The sequence below is a fragment of the Canis lupus genome, chromosome 37 (genome assembly GCF_003254725.2).
Source record: "Canis lupus dingo isolate Sandy chromosome 37, ASM325472v2, whole genome shotgun sequence".
Taxonomy (NCBI): domain Eukaryota; kingdom Metazoa; phylum Chordata; class Mammalia; order Carnivora; family Canidae; genus Canis; species Canis lupus.
Genome location: NC_064279.1, coordinates 31,080,767 through 31,100,295, shown reverse-complemented (window position 1 = coordinate 31,100,295; position 19,529 = coordinate 31,080,767). Strand labels below are relative to the sequence as shown.

Here is a 19,529-nt window from a genome sequence, read left to right as displayed (position 1 = left end):
AGGTGGAGGGCTCCCTTTCCTGATTAATTGCCCTCCACTCGTTTAAACACCCCTGGGCCAGGAGCAACCTCAGAGTCACTGTGGGACAAGAGTCTGCCCAGGTGGCTGGCCTCCTGAATAAAGTTCAGATTTCTTTCCTTTTTTTTTTTTTTTTTTTTCTCCGATTCCTTTCCAATCAAAAACTTCTCTCTGGAGTAATTGCTTTTTGCATGAGGGGCTGCCGAGCTTGGGTTCCTGATGGTACTGGTGAAAAAAAAGAGAGAGAAACAGGTCAATGGAACAGAGCAGAGGGCCCAGAAATGCCCTGGATACATACAGTCATTTAATCTTGACAGAGGAGAACGGCCAATTCAACAGAGAAAGGGTAGCTGTCTTGTTTTTTAAATATCAGAATAATTTGACGTCCACATGTAAAAAAAAAAAAAAAGGCAAGTCTGGATGCAGACTTTACATCATTCAGCAAATTGGCTAAACCTGGATCAGAGACCTATATGTACAGTGTCGAACAACACAGCTCTTAGAAGAGAACAGAAGATTACGTGGGTGGGCCTGCGCTTGACTAGAAGCACCAACCAGCAACCATGACCCCCGAAGGAAAACACCGGGCAGATTTAATCACAATCACAAACTTGTTCATCAGTCCCCGAAACTTGGAGGCCACCCAGGTGTCCCTCGGTGGGTGGCAGATAGCCAGCCGTGGTCCAGAGCGCAGACTATGGTCACCGAGGGACAACACTCGAGCTATGAAGCCACAAAGTGAGATGGAGCAACACCAAATGTGTCTCATGAGCTGAAGAAGCCACATGTGACCTGGTTCCAGTTCTAGGACACAGAGGACCGGGGGCTGCCGGGGTTGGGGGGGAGGGTGGAGCGTGGGGGGGCTTCTGGGACCATGAGCCTGCCCTGTGGGGCCCTGTGATGGTGACCGTGACACCGGTATCTGCAGACACACCCAACGCACAGCACCGAGAGCACACACGTGTAAACCACACGTGTCGGTCGGTGACAATGGGCCACAGTGGTGCACGGACTATGTCCAATGTACGGCGCTGGTGCAAGACCGGATACTAGGGAACGCGGCGGGCGGGGGCTCTAGACTTTCTGTCCAACCTTTAAGTGCACCTACAGTGGCCCAAAATGATGAAGCCTATTGAGTGAAAACAGACCACGCACTCCCCCAACTGCAACGCACGTGTTCATCTCGGTGTGTGGGGCTCCAGAGTAGGAGACGGATTTCGCTGGGTGAACAGGGCGTCAGGGCAGAGACTTGGCGAGAACCGTCTTCCTGCCCCTTCCGGCCTTCCCGCCTGGCGCCAGGCGTCCATCCTCACGGCCGGCCGCGGCTGGTGCCTGCACACGTCACGTGTGTCTAGTGGGGATCCTCTGGTCCCCGAGGGAGCCGCAGCCTCACCGCACCCACCTTGTGGTCCAAGACGACCGCCTAATATTAAGGTCCATGAACTTGCACCCCATCCCCCTCTCCAGGTCACCTGCCGTGTTTGCGGGTTCGGGGTCAGCACAGGGCTGCGTCCCGGGCTGTGACGTGCCGGCCGTGCCATGCCTCACCATCACCTGCACTTCTCATCCCAAGCACTTTCCCTGCGTGTCCCCCTTGGGCTACGAGTCTGTGCTTATGTCCTTCGCTGCCCTCTGAGCCTCAAGGTCAGGTTCTGGCTCTTGTTCACTGGGCTTGGCCGCAGCCCAGGACTAATCAGCACGTGATGAATTACTGGCGCACTTGACTTGGCCAAAGGGTTCCCTGAGCTATTCCGGCCAGTCCTGCTGCACGTCGCAGCAAGTCTGGGCCAGAAGACAGCAGATGGTCTCCTGTGTACCTGCCTGGTGCTCGGTAAGGAGCCGCGATTACACAGGCAGGGAGCAGACACGTGGGGGTCTCTTGCAACGGGACGACGCTCACTGCCCGTTCCTTCTGGCACGGCTGATGGTGGGCGGTGGCCTGCAGGGCTGGTGCCGTACGAGGCCGCTGACTGCATCCTCCGCCTCTGCACACCGGAAGCCAGGCCTAGAGCAAGGCGATCCTAGGCGGGTTCTGCTGTGCAAACTGGAGCATGGGACTCTCTGGGACCCGGGTGCCCACCCAGCTCACCCCCCCAGCCTTGAGAAGGACTTCCAGTGCCTTGTGCTGCTGGCTGCCCCCAGGACCGGCTCCTGCGGCCTGATGGCGTCTCCACCTCCGGGTCCTGAGGCAAAGGGGAGCACAGGGCGGAGCCTGGGGCGTCCCCGGCACAGAGGTACAGGGTGGGCCCCTGGAGCCAAGAATCCTACTGAAGAGGAAACAAAACATGGAGCCAGACAAGAGCCCTCCTCCCCCTAAGTCCCTGGATCCGGAAACTGGGTCAAAAAGCTTCATCATGCCAAGTACCAGGCCGCAGACAGCAGGTCCTCCCGGAGCCGCTGTGGCGCTGGAGGGGCAGATGCCTGGAGATTTAAACAGAGGTTTCTGTGTAGACACGGGGTATTCATGACACGCTGGTCTTTGCACGTAGGATGGAGCAAGTGCAGTGTCAGGATAAGTCAACTCCTGTCCTTGATGTTGTCCGAAATCCTGTGTGTTGTGCACACATCACAGTTGACGTGTCCTTGAGCCCCGATGCTGGCGGGCGGCTCTCGGCACTTACACACGTGTCGGTCCCCAGACGGGATGCTGGATCCTCAGAACAGCCGCAGAATGGACGCGTGATGCTGACAGCATGCGGGCGCCAAGGAGGAGCTCTCAGCGGCTCAGCCACTGACTCGAGTCCCCGGCAACGGCAGGGAGACGTCAAGTGCCCCTTACCTGCCCCCAGGCGCGTGGATCCCTGGAGCTTCCAGGACACCCGAGTCCAGGCCTCAGCTCGGGCACTGGCTGCTGACCTGGGCTGCGAGCCATCAACCCTCCGAGGCTCCATCTCCGTATTGGAAAACAGGGCCGTGCCCAGGGCGGGCGTGCGGCACGTCTGCGGGGCAGTGCCCGTGTCGGTGTGCACCGTCCCAGGCCCTTGCACGTCTGGCACCAAATCATGGATCACGTCGCTCGCCTTTTCCATCTGTAACATGCACTGACGAGTTCACTCCTCAAGCACCGTCATCTGCCACAGCCAAGGAACACACAGCCCGAAGGCAGAAGCCGACGGAGGCTCCATCACCCCACGGAGTGATGCCGCTGCCAACGAGCACACGCGGGCCGACCTCGCTCCCGAGGACGCACCCTGGGGACAGCTGCCCCGGTTCAGGCTGAGTGTCAGCACACGTGATCTTGTGCGCGGTCGACGAGCAGGTGCCAGGGACACGGCCCGTCACACGGGAACACGACACTCAGCACTCCAGACGTTTCCGTGGGCCCACCCCAAACCGGCGCCGTCTGAGATGCGCCAGCCTCTGCAGTCCAGCACAGCCCTTCGGTTTTAATCACTTCCACCTCTTGCTACAGATGTCGCCTCCACAGAACAGTCTGCAAATCCGCCCGGAGCGGGTCCGGTTGGCGTGTCCTTACCGACCACGAGCGTTCTCGCCGCAACGTCCCAGATGGAACCCGTGGGGACGAGGGACTCCGACCATCGGGGGCGGGCTGTGTGCGCAGGGGCGGGAGGGGGCAGCTCCTGTGTCACAGCCGCCCGGAGGCCAGCATGCCCGCACCCGCTGCCCCGCCTCTCCCGGGGTTCCCAAACAGCAGCTCGGACGTCTCCTGCGTCTGCACCTGCCCAGGTGGCCTCGTGACCTCGGGGGTCCCCGGGGCACCGCGGATGGCAGTCTGCATGTGGCCGCACGATCAGGGCGGCGCTTCTCCGCGGGAATGCCTGCCCTTCCTTGTGGTGAAGCGAGAGTCCTGGGCCACAGAGGAAGCCCACCCTCACCTGGTGCTGTGGGCTGACCGGTCTGAAGAACATGAGGGGGGACGTGAGATGCAGGACGGGGCACCAAGTCCCATCCCCTGTTCTGAGTGAACCAGGGGCAGCAGCCGGTGGCCCGAGGGCAAGACGCACTCTTGGGGACACACAGAGGCCCCGCTCTGGCCAAGGACAGACCTCGGCTGCTCCGGCCGGCCCCCCAGGTGCCCCGGGTCACGACGCGCTGACCAAGGTGGCCTGCTCCCCCGGGGAGCAATCCTGCGGGTGCCCCATGCGCCCCTCTGCCCTGTCACTGCCTCCCCCCCTGCCCCCAGTGTGCCTGGAGCCCTCACCAGCTGGTGACAGAGGTCCTCTTCCCGCGGGCGGCCCTCTGCTCACCCCACCCGGCCCTCCTCCCGTGGGTCAGGGTCAGGGTGTCTGCCCTGGGGGCCCAGGCAATCAGCTCTGCTGGCTCATCCTCCCGTGTTTAGGCTCGGCCCCCTGGGGGCCCCTCCATCCTCTGCGGGGAGGCCACTGCCCCGCCAGCTCCGTGTGCGCTCACCACGGCTCCGTCCACGTGGGGCAGCTCTAGCCCAACCTGCCATCGACAGACAGTTGCTTGGTCGGTCACACCAGGGCCCATGGGGCTGATGGCACCGTCCCAGCCTCCGCCATGGGGTCTGCAGGCTGGGGGACGGGTGCTGTGGGTGGCTGACCCTGGGGTGCACGTGTTCCAGCAGAAGCCGGGCTCACAGCTGGGTCACCAGGGTGCCCGCTCCAGCCTCTGCAGGCTTCCCAGGCGGGCGCTCACCTCCTCAGTCTGCAAACAAGGACGTGGGCAGCCTCAAAAGTTCCTTCTAAGGCATGTCAGCCCTGCAGAATGGCTGGGCCGTGCCGTGAAGCTCGTCTGGGTGCCCAGCCGTGGGGACCGGGAGGCCTGTTGGGTGAGCCCAGGAGACGTCACCTTCAAGCACCGAGAACGAAGCAGATGCACCCACGGATCCGTGGCCGGAGCGGCAAGACAGGCAAGCGCGAGGCCCGTCCCGGGCGGTCAGCCCCCAACCAGCGGCTTCTCGCTGCTCCTGCTCCGGGGTGATGTGTGGGGACACCCGTGGCCTCTCCTCCTCCTTAAACAACACAGAGGCCCCCGGGGGACTCACAGGGGCTGCTGCCACGTCTGAGACACTGGTCCTGGGCGTCGTGGGCGGGACACGCGCTCCTTCGGGCCGTCCTCTGGTGGCTGCCTCGCACACAGCCAGGTGAGTCTCGGCTCCCGGGGGCTCCTCCCTGGCCGCGGTCGGGATGCTCAGCTGCTCCGCACAAGCCGCATCCCGGTGTCTCGCCACACGGCGCTTTGCGCTCGCACGCAGCCACGGCTGCCCCCCCCAGGGCCTGGGCACACGTGTGCTGACCACGGCGCCCCATCCACCTGCACAGAGAGACGTGGGCTCCCCCCGTGCCCCCCAGGAGGTTCCCAGGCCGGGTGCTCCCGTCAGGTCCCTGTCACATACCTGGAGAGAGGCGCCGTGCACCGTGGACGGCAGAGCTCACAGCGCGTTGGGGTCCCCCACACACACGCGTGCCCCCCCGGCCTGTGTGCAGGCTCACGCGGGGCTTCACCGCCGCCCCCGAACACACCACTCACTGCGGGGCTACGGGGAGGACAGGTCAAGCCGCTCGGGGCAGGCGAAGTGCCGAGAACTGGGCCTGGAGCCCCCGAGGCGCCCGGGATGGCGGGCACAGACGCTGGGCACCTGCCGCCCGCCCGGCTGCACCCTGGCGCGGACCCTCGTGCTCGCGCTGTGCACGCCGTCCGGTCACGGTCCCCCGCGGAGCATGCGCCACACACACGGCTCTCTTGGTCCGCCTGCAGCCTCAGTCTGCTCTACAAAATCTCACTGAGCTTTAAACCTGGAGTTTAAACTGCACCTGCAGACTGCGCATGAGGAATGACAAGGTAGAAGCTCCTCGGTGACATTTAAGAGCCCCCGGGCCGCTCAGCAGGCTGCCAGGCTGGAGCGGCAGGTCGGCAGGGAGGCGGCCCCGCGCTGGGCGTGAGGCCCGGCGGACGCTCTGCGGCCCGTCGCCGGCAGCCCCCCCCCCCCCACCCCGCTGTCTCCTTAGGTGCTGCTCGCGCGGACGGGCTCGGGTGCGTGTTGGATTAGACCTAAGAGCTCTGCAGCCTAAAGGAGCCGTTTTGAAAGGATTTAGAGACGACACGTGGGGCTATTCACATCCTTTGGTTCAACGTCTAGTATTTCGTGCGTAGCTGGGCTTCAGTACGTACTTAATGAGCAAATGCTTGGACGGACGGACGGCTGGTTGGTCAGCGGCTCCTGCAGCCTGGGGTCACGTGTGGTCAGGTGTGCGGGCGTCTGGCCACGCTTATTTCCACGCGATCTCAGGAGCGGGGTTGTCTCCGCGATGCCGCGTGGCTCTAGGGCGGCTTATACCACGCGGTCCTCTTGGCCGGGAGGACTGGGTACAGCCCCGAGGGAGGGAGGCGGCTGCACCCGGGGCTCCCACGGCTCCCGGCACGTGCCGCGGCACGAGGGCTGCTGTGCACACAGGGGCGGCTCTGGGGACAGCAAACACCCAGGGATAAGCGCTGCGGTGGCGGCGGCGGCCTGTGCAGAGATGGCACATCCACGAGGACTCCCGACCGGCCGGGCTGGGCCGCGTAGACCCCGGATGCCTCACGCCTTCGAGAGGACAGCGTGGCGCGTGTGCCGCGTCCCGGCCGGGGTCCCCACTGCTGTAGGCATCGACACACTCGGATCGCCTCTTTTCTTAGGAAACGTGTGACGTTCAGGCCACGCGTCCAAGTCATTCTCGGTTTGGCACGCAGAAGCTGTGAGGGCCGGGGACACCGCGGCTGGAGGCCGGGGACGTCTGTCACCAGCTGGTTTCCAGAACTCCTAGGAGGAGCCTTGCTCGGCTGGACTGGCAGCCCTGGGACTTGTTCGTGATCACTGACCTGCGGCGGGGCTGTTGTTTCCGCGTTTGCTCTGAGCTGCTGGCTTCCCTCGAGAGCGTGCCCGGGGCACGTGTGCAACCCGGCTGCGGGGCTCGAGTTCTCACAACCAGACTGAAGTACCAAGGTGCTACGGTTTAAGAGGGGAATCAGATACACTCCAGCTTTGACCTCCATCCCTAATACCTTTCGTGATTCGCCACAACGTGTAGGAACGGTGACATTTAATGTAATTGATGATGTTCTGCCGAGGAAATCACATAAAATAAACAACTTTGGTTTTATTTTCAGGGTGAGTGTAATACAATTCCTGGGCTAGTTTCACGTTGGCAGGGTGTTATTTTATTTGACATTTTAGTGTAGGGGGCACCTGGATTAAGTATCTGGCCCTCGGTTTCGGCTCAGGACCTGGGATCGAGCCCTGAGTGAGGCTCCAAGCTCTGTGGACTCTGCTCTCCCCTCCCTCTGCCTCTCCCCGGCTTGCATGCTCCCTTTCTCTCTAGATAAAATCCTAAACACATTTTCCTGGGAGCATAAATCCACATTTGTCTCCTCTGAGGTACCTGAGAGCACCAAGCCGTGTGTGTGTGTAACGGGCTCCCCTGCCGTCTCTGGACCCTGGGCTTTTCCTGCGGAGCCTGGGGCCACGGGGTGTGTGCGCTGACGCCACGCAGGCCTGCGGGGCCAGTGCCAGGGAGCCCCGGATGAGTCTCGGCTCCCTTCCCGGCTGCGGTCGGGGGCGCAGGACTTCCTACCTGCAACCCGTTACCAGCCACATGACCCTCCATCCCACCCCAGGTGTCCAGCGCACAGCCTGCCTCCTGTTTGTGAACCAGCTGCATGGGACGCCGCGTGTGGTGTGTGACACGTGCCGTCCCGCATGGGGCGGGGTATCTGAGCTGTGGGAGGGTCCCGCCAGGGGTGGCTGGTCAGAGTGGCCCTGGTTCTGATGATCTGAGCTCAGCCCTGACCCCCGCACGGGGCCCGACAGGCTGGCAGGTTGGCCACGGACGGACGCCTCCTGCACTGGCTCCGCCACGTGTCCTGACAAGCAGCGGGCAGCGCCTCATTCCTGATGTCGCCAACGAAGTCGCAGCGGGACGACCATCGAGAATTGGTGCAAAGCAGCCCCGACCTCGGTGCATCTGCTGCTTCTTACTCTTCACAAACCACAATGTTCCCCAGCTGCTTGACATTTGGTCAGATGGTCCGGCTCCCCCCCGCCCAACGCTGACCTTTCATTTCCCACGTTCCAGAAGCCCCGCTCACAGCCACAGGCCAACGTCTCCATAAACCAGCAAGCTGCCACGTCCTCCGGCCCGGCCCGCCCTGCCTCCATGTCCTCTCCGACCAGATGATGGGTGCCACGGGGGGTTCCTTTGACCCAGTGTCCAGGCAACTTGCACATGAGCGTGCCGATGAGTCGTGAGCGTGTGGAGAGACAGAGCCGTACACACAGAAGACCCGCAGAATCTGAAAACGACCCTGGAAGTCCAGGTTTCCGGTGAGCAAAATTTGCAAATAAATTTCATTGTCATGGAAATCCTGTTCCGGAAGGAATTCCAGAGCCTGTCGGGGATGTCCAGAGCCTGGAGCATCGGGGATGTCGGGAGAGCATCGCGTGTGTCTCCCTGCACTCGGTCTGTACACGCGCATCCCCGTGCGCTTCCGAAACTCAGCCCCTTATACCTGGGTTAGCTCGACAGCGCTGGGCTCCCAGTAGTGATCACCGCGGTGCAAGCGAACGCTCGCTGAACACTCACCGTGACAAATCTTGCCAAGGGCCTTATATCATCAGATCTGGTCTAATCTTCATAACCCCATCTAGGAGGTGGGAAGTATTTTGTTAACTCTTTTTTAAAAGAAATAAAGCAAACAAATATTTAAGGAATCAAAGTCATGGGGAAATCAGGCGACTGTGCTGGTCCTGGAGCAGGCAGGGGTGTCCTGAGGAGGCACCTGGCATCATGAGCACCACTGACCCCTGCCCGAGACCAGGACAAAGGTGTGCACGCACGGAGGCACACGTGAGGCCGTGACGACTCACTGTTTGAAGAAGGGAACAACCGGGGAAGAGGGACAGTCCTACGCTTAGAAATTGTGCATGGTGGGGATGCCCAGGCGGCTCAGTGGGTGAGCGTCTGCCTTCAGCCCAGGGCGTGACCCCGGGGTCCCGGGATCGAGTCCTGCATCGGGCTCCCTGCATGGAGCCTGCTTCTCCCTCTGCCTGGGTCTCTGCCTCTCTCTGTGTCTCTCATGAATAAATAAATAAAATCTTAAAAAAAAGTAATCGTGCAAATTAAAAGCAGAAATTGAGGGGGAAAGCTAGGTAATGCATCCCAGAAATTTAGAATCAAATTCCTAATATCCTAATTTCCACAAGTAATAAATATCACTCACTTTAAAACTAATTCTGATTTATTTGTATGGCAATGATGTTTTTATGTGAAACAGTCCCGTAAAATTCCTCTTTCAGGATGCTCCCGTCACTGGCATTCAGCCCTTCCCGCCTCTCCTGCACACGGGACAGCACGTCCCGCACGGAGCAGCGGTGCAGTCGCCTGTGGCCTCTGGGTCCCCGTGGGCAGCGGGCAGGTGGGAAGGATGGAGACCGGGCGCCGGACACGCAGCGTGCAGGGAACACACCGCTGCCTCTTCAGAAACCTGGCACTGTTGCCACAGTTTCTAGGAATTTCCCCGAAGGAAGTAGTCGTGGACGCCCACTCAGTCTCAAAGACACACGTCCCCATAAACCATGAACCTGTGCAGAGGGGGCTCTCGGAAAGCAGGTCCTGGCGTCCGACAGTGCGAGCCAGGCTGGCAGTAGGTGCCGTGCAGGCCTGCGGGAGGCCGGCGCCGCGCGGGGACGGGAAGGCCGCCCCCCCGGGGCTGTGCACGGCGGGCTCTGGGCGCTGGCACTCAGCACGTGGGGCTCCAGCACCGTTTACGCTGCAGACGCCCCCGTGCTGCTCCGTGCTGTGTCCCTGCTGCCCTTTGGTCACTTGATCTCCTGTTTAAAAGTCTCACTTTGCAAAAAAAAAAAAAAAAAAAAAAAAAGTCTCACTTTGCCGCTGAGGTAGACTTCTCAGCGCCGTCCGGGTCGACTACAGTCCTTGGAAATGCTGGCCGAGGGCCGGCTCTCCGCAACCGATTTAAAGGGAACGTTCGGGAGAACGGAGACGGGGCACTGCACACAGAAGTGCGCCTGCAACGGGCCAGGCTCGCAGAAGTCCTGGCCGAGCAATTGGATTTCCCTGTGTCTGAAGCTTCCCTCAGACGCTTCCCCTGGAGAAGTGGGTTTTCCTCGTCTGTCGTCGCCCTGGTCAATGTGCTCAATCGATTCACTTTATCACTGACTTGAGATTGATTTCAAAGAAACCTCCTTTATCTTCCTATTTTCATGCACTTGCCGCCTCGTACAATCATTTCCAGACCCGATAACATGTGGGCTTCGGAGCACGCGCCCGTAGGCGTCACAGCACAGGGCGGGACGGGGGCTGGGGGTGGCGATCCTTCTGTTTCCTTCTAAATTCTCTGCCACTAGAGGCAGTTTGGGGTCTTCCAGCCGGAACTGCTTGCCTGTCCCGATGGAGGCTGGTCGGCGGACAGAAACACTGCAGTTTTGAAGGGACCAGAGCAAAGGCGGCCTCATGGCCCCGTGGACGCAGCCGCGCCGGGTCGCAGCACAGGCCTCAGCGTGTAGGGCATGGCGCTCGCTCCGCCCACGACCACAGCTTGCAGGGCCTCGCAGGGGCTCCCCACCCGGACCTGGTGCTGCAGAATGTGAGAGCCACGCGGCCAAGCCGAAAGGGCTTGTAAAACCCCATGGTCCAGCGCCCCGTGGACGGGGGCCCACGGCAGCCTCCGTGCCAGAAACAGCAGGGCAGGAGGTGGTGTTTGCTCCTGACTGGTTACCGCAGCCGCACCGGGAGCCTGTGCCGACGGCGCCCGCCCTCCCCTCCATCCGGCCTGCTGTCCACCCCGTCAAGCATCCTCGCCGGCCTCTGGCGGCTGCGTCCTCCCCGGGGCCCATGCACGGCCCCGCTCGGGAACACCAGCGCCTGTGGGCACGGGGACCAGGCCCCCCTACTTCTGACTCCTCATCGAGGCAGCGGCTGGTCACCACCACGGCTGAGGCCCAGGGTCCCCGTCAGTGGGCTGGAAGCCATTGCTGATGCAGGTGCACATCCGGATCCGGGAGACCTCCTGTGACCGTCCCCACTGCCCCTGTGCGTTCGCCTCCTCCCGTGGGAAGCCCAGCTGTCTGGGGACGCCCCCGGCCAACAGTCCCCATCCCCGTTTCCCTTCCTGACCAACGTCTCCCCAACCTTGCGGTTCCTGGGTGTTCTGTGACCACCGTGCCCTCAGGCCCGACCTGGGGAACAGCTCACCCCGCTCTTTCTGTCTCCAAGCAGTATGGAGGCTCTCAAAACAGGACTGGAAGTCGAGGTCCCATGCAATCCGGCTGTTCCCCTCCCGGGGTAAGCGCGAGGTTCCGAGGCGCCCTGCACACCCGGTGGCGTCATTCACCATCGTGCGAGGGACCAAGCCAGCTGAGGTCCACGACAGGACGACAGGTAAAGGGAGCGTGGCCGGCCCTCGTGCTGGACCAGGCACAGCCCGGAGATGGAGGAGACCTTGTCGTTCGCTGCCACACGGCTGAGCCTGAGGACACTGTCCGGGTGACAAGCCCATCCTGCAGGGCTCGACGGCCAAACCCAGAGAAACAGAGTGTCCTGGGGGGGCTGCTGATGGTCATCCCGCAGTGAGCGTCGGCCGTGCCCCCAAATAGACACTTGGAAATGGTCACAATGGTTTTATGTTGTGCACATCCTACCATTTTTCCCCGTACACCCCAGCCTGTCCTCCGCATGGGTGCCTCCCTGCGAACGCCGCACACAGAGGCAGCCCGGCAGGCGCCCGAGAGGCCACCGCAGGACGCACGGACTTGTCAACCCCCGAGTGCATCCGTCCACGCTCGGCTCCCATGACTGCAGGGGTCTGGGGCCCGGCAGGAAGAACATGCGCGGGACCCATGTTTCCAGACAATTCCCAGGACCGTGAGTGGTTTTGTGCCCCTGCTGGGTGCCCTGTGCCTCCCACAGGGCCATCCCATGTTGATCAGAGCCAGGAGAGCGCTGTGCCGGCTGAGGAAGGCGCCGCCACCGAGGTGGTCGAGCACCCGCTGAGGCCGCCTGGCCCTGGCTCTCCCACGGGCGCCCCCGATGCCGCGTGTCCAGCCTCGCAGCTCCGTGACCACAGAGCCTATTTTGGTGCATCGGCCCCATTCTGAGAGATTCTCCCAGGGAAGGTCGCGCACTGGGGACACGTCCGTGCGTCGGGACTGCTCGGACACTGCGAGGTGCAGGTGAGCGATGTGCAGCTCAGCGACGCAGGAGCCGGGTGTGCTCGCCGGACGCCTCCCCGCCTGAGCGGGCGCCACCAGACAATTCAAGCGAGAAAGTCGGGACGGCTTCCTAGTAACGAGCACATGTGGTCTGCACATTCCCGAGGGAAGAACGGCGGCTGAGGAGGACAAGTCAGAAACACGATCTGAACTCGATCACCGGGAAGTGTGCCGTCATTCCTTTGGAACTACACCTGCATTCAGAATTTAATCAAAACCTCTTTTTTTTGCCACTGATTTTCTTTAAGAGAAATCACAGCTTCATACACACGGGCTCCTTCAATTTATGGCATGATTCTTTAAGCCAATCAGACACACAACAGATTCACCGGCTTGAGATCTAAAATACATCAGGGAAAATTCAAATAGGAATCATCCTGAGATCCATAATCCAGGCCCGAGTGCCGAGACAGCCCAGGGCCATTGGCAGCGACCTGGGAACTCTTGGGCCCAGTGACGGCCTCGTAGGTTGGGGGACGGGAGCCCGGAGCCACCGGTGGGGGCATCTCCTCACCTACGGCTGGGCGTTGAATTTACTCAATAGTGCACGTGTCTCACGGACGCGCTGGCCCCCGGCACATCAGGGGAGCCACGCCAAGCGGTCACGGACAAGGGCGGCCCTCCCGTTACCGCATCTGTGGTGGCATAAAAATGACATTCCCACGCGACTCAGGCCAGCACCGAGGAACAGTGGCCCCAGCAGGACCTCACGGGGCTGAGCCAGCGCCCACACTCGGCGCTCAGGGTCTCCGGTAGGTACAAGAGCCACAAAAAGGCCCCAAGTCAGGACCTGTTCCCTTCCTCAAATACACTCAGGGTAAGTCGCGGTCATAAAGGACAAGGGAGAGACGAGCCGTCATGCACGTGTGTTGGTGACACTAACTGTGCTCGTTCGTAATAATTCATAATTCACAATAATTCACGGTAATTCATGATAATTCATGCCTCGTCGTAATCAGCTTAGTGACTAATCCGTGATGATCCGAGGCAAGCGCGTCCTCACCCACAGCGCCTGTGACGTCCACCAACCACTCGTTCAGGATGTTCGCCGCGTCTCGCTCAGTGTTTTCTGGGGGCCATGCCGAAGCCACGCACATGCTCACAGGGGAGGGTCCCCCGCCCGGGCTGCGCCTCACCAGGGCACAGGTGGGTACTGTACCTAGATCGTCCTCCGCCGGCCCCGGAAAGCTGATGCCTGGCTGCACCAGGTCCCCGCCCTCTTCCTCTGCAAGAGAGAGACAGAGTCGTCGTTAGTACGCTGAGGGGCAGACGCATCTCCAGCTTCACCCGGGCGCCGCCCCCGCCGTGGGCACCCTCCCCGAACACAGCGCCAGCTCAGGCAGCGCCACCGTGGGGCCCAGCGCCACCTCGGGCTGAACCAGTCAGGAGTCTGCAGCCTCTGTCTGCAGCTTGGTCACACGCGGCTCCCCAAGGCCACTGCCAGCTTCCCGCATCACCCATGAGCCGCCCGGGCCGCCGGGGGTGGCGCTTCCCCCACCGTCCACACAGTTCTACCCTGAGGCCTCCTTCACCGACATTCAAAGCCCGCAGCTACCGGGTTAATGCTTCATACTGATTAATTTTAGGTCAGTTTGCTCCCAAGCGTGAATTTTGTTTCTCTCTGTTGGGAGGAGGCTGCGGGTTAGGTCCCTAGCATAGATTTTCAGCTGCTTCCTCGCACACACCACAGACGCCGCAGACCTGCCGCTGCTGCAGGGACGTCGTCGTGTGAGGGTGGGAGGTCTCGGGGGTCACCCGGCCCCAGAGGCCACACACCTGCGGAGAGCCTGCGGTCTCTACCCCGGTGGCCCCATCTCGGACCGCGGCCCTGGTCCCCCGCGCGGCCCCGGGTGCTGCATGCCACACCCCGTCAGAGGTGAGAGGCGTGGACACCCGTCTCCACGGGAGGCGCCAGCTCCGGGTAAGGACCCTCTAGGAAACACATGGTGTCTGTAACGCACGTGTCGTCGCTTGGGCACGTTTTCTGTACATGTAACTTTCAGGTGCGTTTATGCAGGCTTTCAATATTGCTGAGGGAGTCTTGGGGCAGATATCCCACAGTTGCCCCTGCTCGGGACACTCCGTGCGGGGGGCCGTGCTGTGCTCTGCACAAGGGTTCACTCCAGGGCACAGCGATCCCCACACAGGCCCTCGCCGTCTCCAATCCAACCAGTGGGCATCGTCCGTGACTTCACAGGACGTCAGGAGAGGTCGGCATCGGGAGGGGCGCACCGCCCGCCCGCCCGTCTGCAGAATCTCATCTTGGGGGACCTCCTAGCCATTGCCTTTGAAAGTCGTATGTATCGAACTTTCATGTAGGAACATAAAGGCCTGAACTGGTCAAGTGTCTCAAGAGAGAGCCTACGGGAAGCGCTCAGCGCGGCCTGACCACGCCCCCTTCGCGCGGCTAACAACAGCTCTGCGCCCTCGCCAGCCGTGTGTTTCCCGCCCGTGGGTGACCCAGTTCAGCCCTGGCCAGTCAGATGAGCCAATCTTGTGGGACGTGAAAGTGGAGGCAGCTACACATCCAGTTGTTTGGAACCACATGCAATGTGACGCACAACCCAGACCGCTGACCTTCCACCTCTGATCCGGTCCCCCCGAGCTGCGCACACGTGCACACGGCACACAAGGCACACGCGGAGCGTGCTCTGACACCACGAACGTGGACGACGGATGGTGGACATCACATGCATGAGAGCTCAGCTCACACGCAGGCCGGGCACGGGGTGGCACGGACGCCACAGCCCCACGGAGCCCGCCCAGCCGCCAGCACCCAGCCGTGGGCTCCGCCGCATAGTCACCGCGCTGGGCACAGGGGCCCACATCACCCTTTGGAGGACGTGGTCCCCGCGTGATGGTGCGTTGGTTCCAGATCAGTCCTGCGTCTCAAGGGTGGGAAGGATTAACTGCGTGTTCTGCGCTCCTGCCCTTTACCAGACAGGCCCCGATGGGACACGGGCGGGAAGCAACTCAACCAGGCGAAACCCTCACAGTTAAAATAAAAACCAGGATACGAGCCGAGGGGAAACGCAAGCAGCCCGTGTTTGCTCTCCTCGCAGCGGGTCCGGCGTCCCGACCGGACGGCGCTGGCATCACCGGGGCTCCGGCCGCGCTGCCTGGGGGCCGCTCCGCTGGCTCCACACCCAGACCTTCTGAACCCGGCCGGCTGTGGGCCGCCTCGCCGCAGCGCCCGTGTCCCCGTCCATGCCAAGCTGCCTCGCCGGGCGGCGCCGGGACGGTACGGACCCCGCGCGACCCGTCAGGGCTTCGCCCGGCCTCGCATGAACACTCGTGCGTTCCCCTTGCACAAGCAGAAGCGCACCACGGACGGGAAGACCCTCCGCGACACCTCCAAATGTACTGGATGAATCTGGTCTTCACTGTCATGCCCGGAGGTAGCGACCCCCGGCTCCGGGCAGGCCGGGCACTCACTGCCTCTCGGACTGAACCCTCCCCAGGCGTCATTTGTCTTTTGTGCCGAAACCTGATGACCTCCGTGACCTCTGGCATGGGCCGGCACGAAGCCGGACCAGAATTTTGGTGGCTTGGTGCCGTCCCGCTCCTTCAGAGCCGACACCCGGTCCCACGCGTGCAGGGTGTGCATCTGAGGTGAGTGGCCGACACACTCGGGAGCCACCCAAGGGCCCGGACAGGCCCCAGAGGCAGCGCGACCCAGGCAGGTGTGCCGTGCCCCCCAGGCATCTAGGAAGGGCCTCGGGTCAGCCGTGGTGGCCTCCCTTCAACGCCACAGGTCCACCTCCCTTGTCGCAGGAGCGCTCGACACTCGGGTCCTCAGGGAGGGACACAGGCCGCAGCGTCTCCCTGCAGCCCCCCCCCCGCCCCCCGGCATGCTCAGGCCGTGGTAGCCTCCACGTTCTCAGTGGGGAAAGGAGGCTGGAGAGGAGGAGTCGTGCCCCCAGGAGGCACAGCCAGGCAGCCGGGCGCCCCTGCTCCCCTGCCACCTCTCAGCTCTGCCCGGCCAGTGTCCCACCCAGAGGGGATCCTGCACTCGCCTTCCTCGGAGCAAGAGCAAGTGCGCCGCCTGGGGTGGCTGGGAGGACAAGACCCCCCAGCGAAGGGGCCGGGGAGATGAGAGAAGCGTCTTCGGGCGGGTGGGACACGGGACGCCGAGGACCCCGGGGAGATGCACTCACGCACTCATGGAAGTTGATGGACATTTGGCTTCTATTTATTTTATTTTTTGAAACTTTATTTATTTGAGAGACAGGGAAAAAGAAAGAGAGCGCCCCTGCGTGTGAGTGGGGGGGGGGGGCAGGGGGCCAGGTGCGGGGACTGGGGCTCCCTCCTGCACCCCTGAGATCACAACCTGAGCCAGATCCAAGCTGCGGATGCTCCACGGACCTGCTGCCCAGCCAGCCGCCCCTGGACCCCCGCTCGGGTCTCAGGACCCACCGTTGGCTGCAGCGCAGGCCCGGTCGCCAGTCGAGGGTCTTCGGCAGCCCCCGCTCCTCCTCTGCCAGCACAGCACACCGACCCTTCACTCCCAGAGGAGGCACAGGGTCCCCAGGCTGCCCGGGGGCCCCGGGGCCCAGCACGTGCCTCCCCAACATGCCACGGGGCTGCACGACATCTGAGACCTGCTCGGTTAACCCGGTTGGATTTGGACAGTGAATCACAACGTCCACGTGTGGACACTGCACACGCTCAACATGCCCGAGGGTGGCACCCTGGGCGGAAGCAGGAGATGCTGGTCCCGGGAGACGGGAGAGGCCTGGCCTGCTGGGTGCAGAAGCAGGGGCACCCGCTGGACTCACCCAGGGTCCTCCACGTGTGCGCCGCAGCACAGCTCCTGGACGAGGCCGGCTCTGCTGACCTCACGGGGCAACTACCCCTCCTCCTGGGACGGCCCCTCGCTCCCGGTCGCAGCTGCTCCCAGGCCCGAGGTGACGAACACGTGTCCAGGCCCTGATCCTGAGGCCGCTCAGGGGACCCGAGGGACAGAGCTCAGTCCCCCACGACTGCCGTGGAGCGTGAGGGGCCACTCTGGGGGGACACCACTGCCCCGTCCAGAGGCCGAGCGCCCGATGCCCTGGGGCGAGCCGCCACGCTGGGTCCCGTGTTGTCACAGCCATCTGGAGCTGCTCTTTCTCCCCGGGATACGTGGTGCAGACTCGACGGCCGACACGGCTCCTCATGCGCCTCGCGGAGGCAGTGGCCACAAGGCCGCCGATGGCCCCGAGTGGCGCGTTTCCTGCCAGCCTCCGGGACGCGTTATTTCTCCTTGGTGGGGAGAGCTGCCGGGCAGGACGGCGCGCACGTCCGCGGAGTCACGGCTCCCGGCTCCCCTGTTGCCCCAGTCGCCCTGCGGGTAGGCAGGAGCCATGGGCTCGACCCCGATGGATGCAGACACCGGGACCCGGGGAGAGCGTCTGAGGTCACCGGGCGGCAGCCTCCCGTGGGGCCGCACCCCCGACCCCGCACGTCCCGGCCCTTCCCGGGCACGGCCCTGGGGACACAGGGTCTGTTTGGAGGCATCCGCACTGGGTGACTGCTTGTCCTAAGGACCTGGCCAGGGAGTCCCTCGGGGTTTTAAACCCTCTCAAGTTCGGGTACAAATCACACCTTCTGGGTGAAGGTTCCTTGTGTCCAATCATGCTGACCTGGAATCATGGAATAAGAAATCCTTAATCCTGGAATAAGAAAACGAACAGCTTCAAAACAGTAGGTCAAAGGAAAAACGGTGTTTGTACATAAAAGGGAAATTGCTCCTAAGAAAATATCGGATTTCTTGGCATCAAGTGACACCGTTACTGCCTCGTGAACACCAAGGAAACAAAATGCCAGCTTTCATCCGTCGTGCTTGGACGCCGAGGGGTCCTGCTCCCAGCAGCGTTTCCACGAGTGTTCATATTCATGTCAGTCACCTCCGTGGCAGCAGGAGGGTGGACGTGTCCTTCCCGGTGGGCAGTGCGGCGTCCCCTGCAGACCCACGGGGTTCCCGCTGCACATCGGGGCCCAGACCTTTATGGGGACAATCTCATTCCCAAATGCGACCTACAGAGATGCCCAAACTCTGGGCAGCGCGTGGACGGGGAGGCGTGAGGAGGGCTCAGGCCTCTGCACACCCCCAGGGCCGAGGGGCACCCGCGGTGGCCGGCCCGCAGGACGGTGGAAGCCCACCTCACGTCTGTGTGAAGAGGACAGAGGCTTCCTCAGACGGTGGGGACAGCAGGCCTCGCTCCGGGCGGGGGCAGCGGCGCATCTGCGGGATTTGCTATTAAGCGCCGGTGCCAACATGCAGCTGCCCCACGCGGTGCCCAGCGGCCCGGGGTCCTCCCCGGCTCAGCCCCACTCCGGCTCTGCTCTGGCCCTTCTCCAGCCCTGGGGCCCCTCGTGGCTCATGGAAGCCTCGGCCAGGTCACGAGCCTCCTGCCCCCAGGTCTTGCCGTCTCTGTCCGTGAGGCGCCTGCAGACTTGCGTGGACCGGCCGCCGCCACCTCCCCCGGGAAGGCCGCCCAGGAGCTCATTCACGGCTGGGCCGGGTGGCGGGAGGCCGGTGGTCAAGCGTGCGAGTCCACCTGTGAGTAGGAGCTTGCTGACCATGTGCCGAGCTCAGTGGACGCCTCCTGCGGGTAGAGCGGGGCCCCCTGGGGTCACTCGTGTCCCTGGCACGGGCACAGCCACGCCGCCACGCGCCAGGCCGTCCCGGGCCTCAGGCCCTGCAGGCGGCAGCTGCTCCCAGGACGCCGCCAACTCGCCGGAGACTTTAAGGCCCCCCCGCCCCCCCGTCTGGCACTCCGACGGTCTGCCCAGTTTCTAGATTCTTCTCATTTTTAAAACTCTACTTTAAGAAAAAAAAGAAGGCGCGCTCCAGCCTATGTTTCAGCCGTTTCCCTAATGACGGGATTGTGAAGGCTGCTTAAATCAAGAATTCATTTCTGCTCCGTTAGGACAAAGACGCTGATTAGCCGTGACGCCTGCCTCCCCTCCGTTCCGGCGCAGCTGTGCCTTTCAGCCGCCGCCACCGTGATTGCCGACGGCTTTTCTCTGAAAGCCACAGAAACGCTCACGGTTTTAATTTTGGAGCAAGGATCAAGTCTCGGCAGAAGCCGCCCGAACGCCTAACGCAGAATTCTCGCTACGAGTTACACGGCACCGAAGTCAGGCTAACAGCAGCTCGAGGCCACTAACGAGGCCACCCCCCTCCACCTCAGAATGACACCAAAGGGCCGTGCGTGCAAACCGGGGCTGCGTCGGGGTGCCACCCGCACGGACAGCGCCTGCGACGTGCCCCACCGCCCCGCCCCCAGGCCCCGGGCTCCTTCCACGCAGCCCACACCCTTGTGACAGAGCCACC

General features: G+C 62.6%; 1 protein-coding gene across 1 annotated transcript in view; it reads right to left on the bottom strand.

Moving 5' to 3' along the window:
- DLGAP2 (DLG associated protein 2) overlaps positions 1-19,529 on the bottom strand; it is a 693,677-nt gene that overhangs the window by 150,496 nt on the left and 523,652 nt on the right. Inside the window, 1 exon segment of the mRNA XM_049106698.1 lies at positions 13,368-13,433. Within this exon segment, the coding sequence (XP_048962655.1) occupies positions 13,368-13,433 (66 nt within the window).